The sequence below is a fragment of the Etheostoma spectabile genome, chromosome 14, assembly GCF_008692095.1.
Source record: "Etheostoma spectabile isolate EspeVRDwgs_2016 chromosome 14, UIUC_Espe_1.0, whole genome shotgun sequence".
Taxonomy (NCBI): Eukaryota; Metazoa; Chordata; class Actinopteri; order Perciformes; family Percidae; genus Etheostoma; species Etheostoma spectabile.
The window spans coordinates 5,547,200-5,548,349 of NC_045746.1; the positions used below are offsets into that span (position 1 = coordinate 5,547,200).

Here is a 1,150-nt window from a genome sequence, read left to right on the forward strand (position 1 = left end):
TATATATATATATATATATATATATATATATATTATTTTTCACTTCTGTCAACATGACAAGATAGGATGTTTGTGCTGCATACATGTGGTGTCGGAATAATCAGAAAAATTAGTTCCCCGCTTGGAAAATTTACCCTCCATTAACATTGTGAGATAGGGCAAGCCTTGGCGGAGGTCTGCACTGTCTAAGTGTAAATTTCATGTTTTCCACTTTTTAGTAAAATGTCCTTTCTGATTAGTTTGTCTGGATGGATGATTATAAAAAACTTGAGTTGTGTTTTTCTTTTAATGAAGGCACTAATTATGGATGTGCAAATGAGTGAGTGTATTATATAGTATGTTAAAGGTATATGCATAATGTGTTAAAGTAAATGAATAAAATATTGTGCATGTGGGCAAAGATGCAGTTTATGGCATGTGCTGTGTGTGTGTGTGTGCATACGTATAGGTCTATACCTGTCCAGTGCCAACCTGTCCACAGTAGACAGAATTGGCTCCCATGCAGGTAAGCAGCTCCTGCGCAGCGTTGTATTCCTCCTTCACCCCACCTACCATGAAGGTCAGTTTGGCCATACTGGCAGCCCCGACACCTAAACACACAACGCATGTTTAAACACAGTGTTGCGGTTGACTTGAGGGGAACACTTGCTGTGCTTGATAGTACACACATTCAACGCATCAGTGCCCAGTCTCAAAAATAGTCCAACCCACAACCGTAAACCTGCAATACACTGCAAACTTTATACAAGGTTGAAGACTGAGTTAAATTTTTACTAAACTAAAAAGGTGAAAATGAATCATATGGTAATTACGCAAAAGTAAACAGGTGTATCCAACTAAAATATATGGATTTGCCACACAAAAGAACTTAATATATCAACCACTTGACTGTTTCAACACTACCAACTGTGTCTAAAAGGTCAGCTGTGTACCTTTCAGTGATTGTCTGTGTGTGTGTGTTAGGATCATTGTGGGACAAGCGTGTTAAGTAGTGGTGCACCAGAGGGACAGAGGTATCTTTAAAAGCCGATTGTTGCCATCATCCTCTCCAAAACCCTCGTGGGAGCCCTTGCCTTTTGTCCTGTCACCCTTACGCTCTCTCACACACACACACACACACACACACACACACACACACACACACACACAC

General features: G+C 40.2%; 1 protein-coding gene across 1 annotated transcript in view; it reads right to left on the bottom strand.

The window, feature by feature from the left end:
* The window catches only part of hibadha (3-hydroxyisobutyrate dehydrogenase a), a 23,902-nt gene that overhangs the window by 9,490 nt on the left and 13,262 nt on the right, over positions 1-1,150 (bottom strand). The window contains exon 5 of the mRNA XM_032536150.1: positions 457-590. Coding sequence (XP_032392041.1) covers positions 457-590 — 134 coding nt within the window. The remainder of the gene's footprint in view (positions 1-456; positions 591-1,150) is intronic.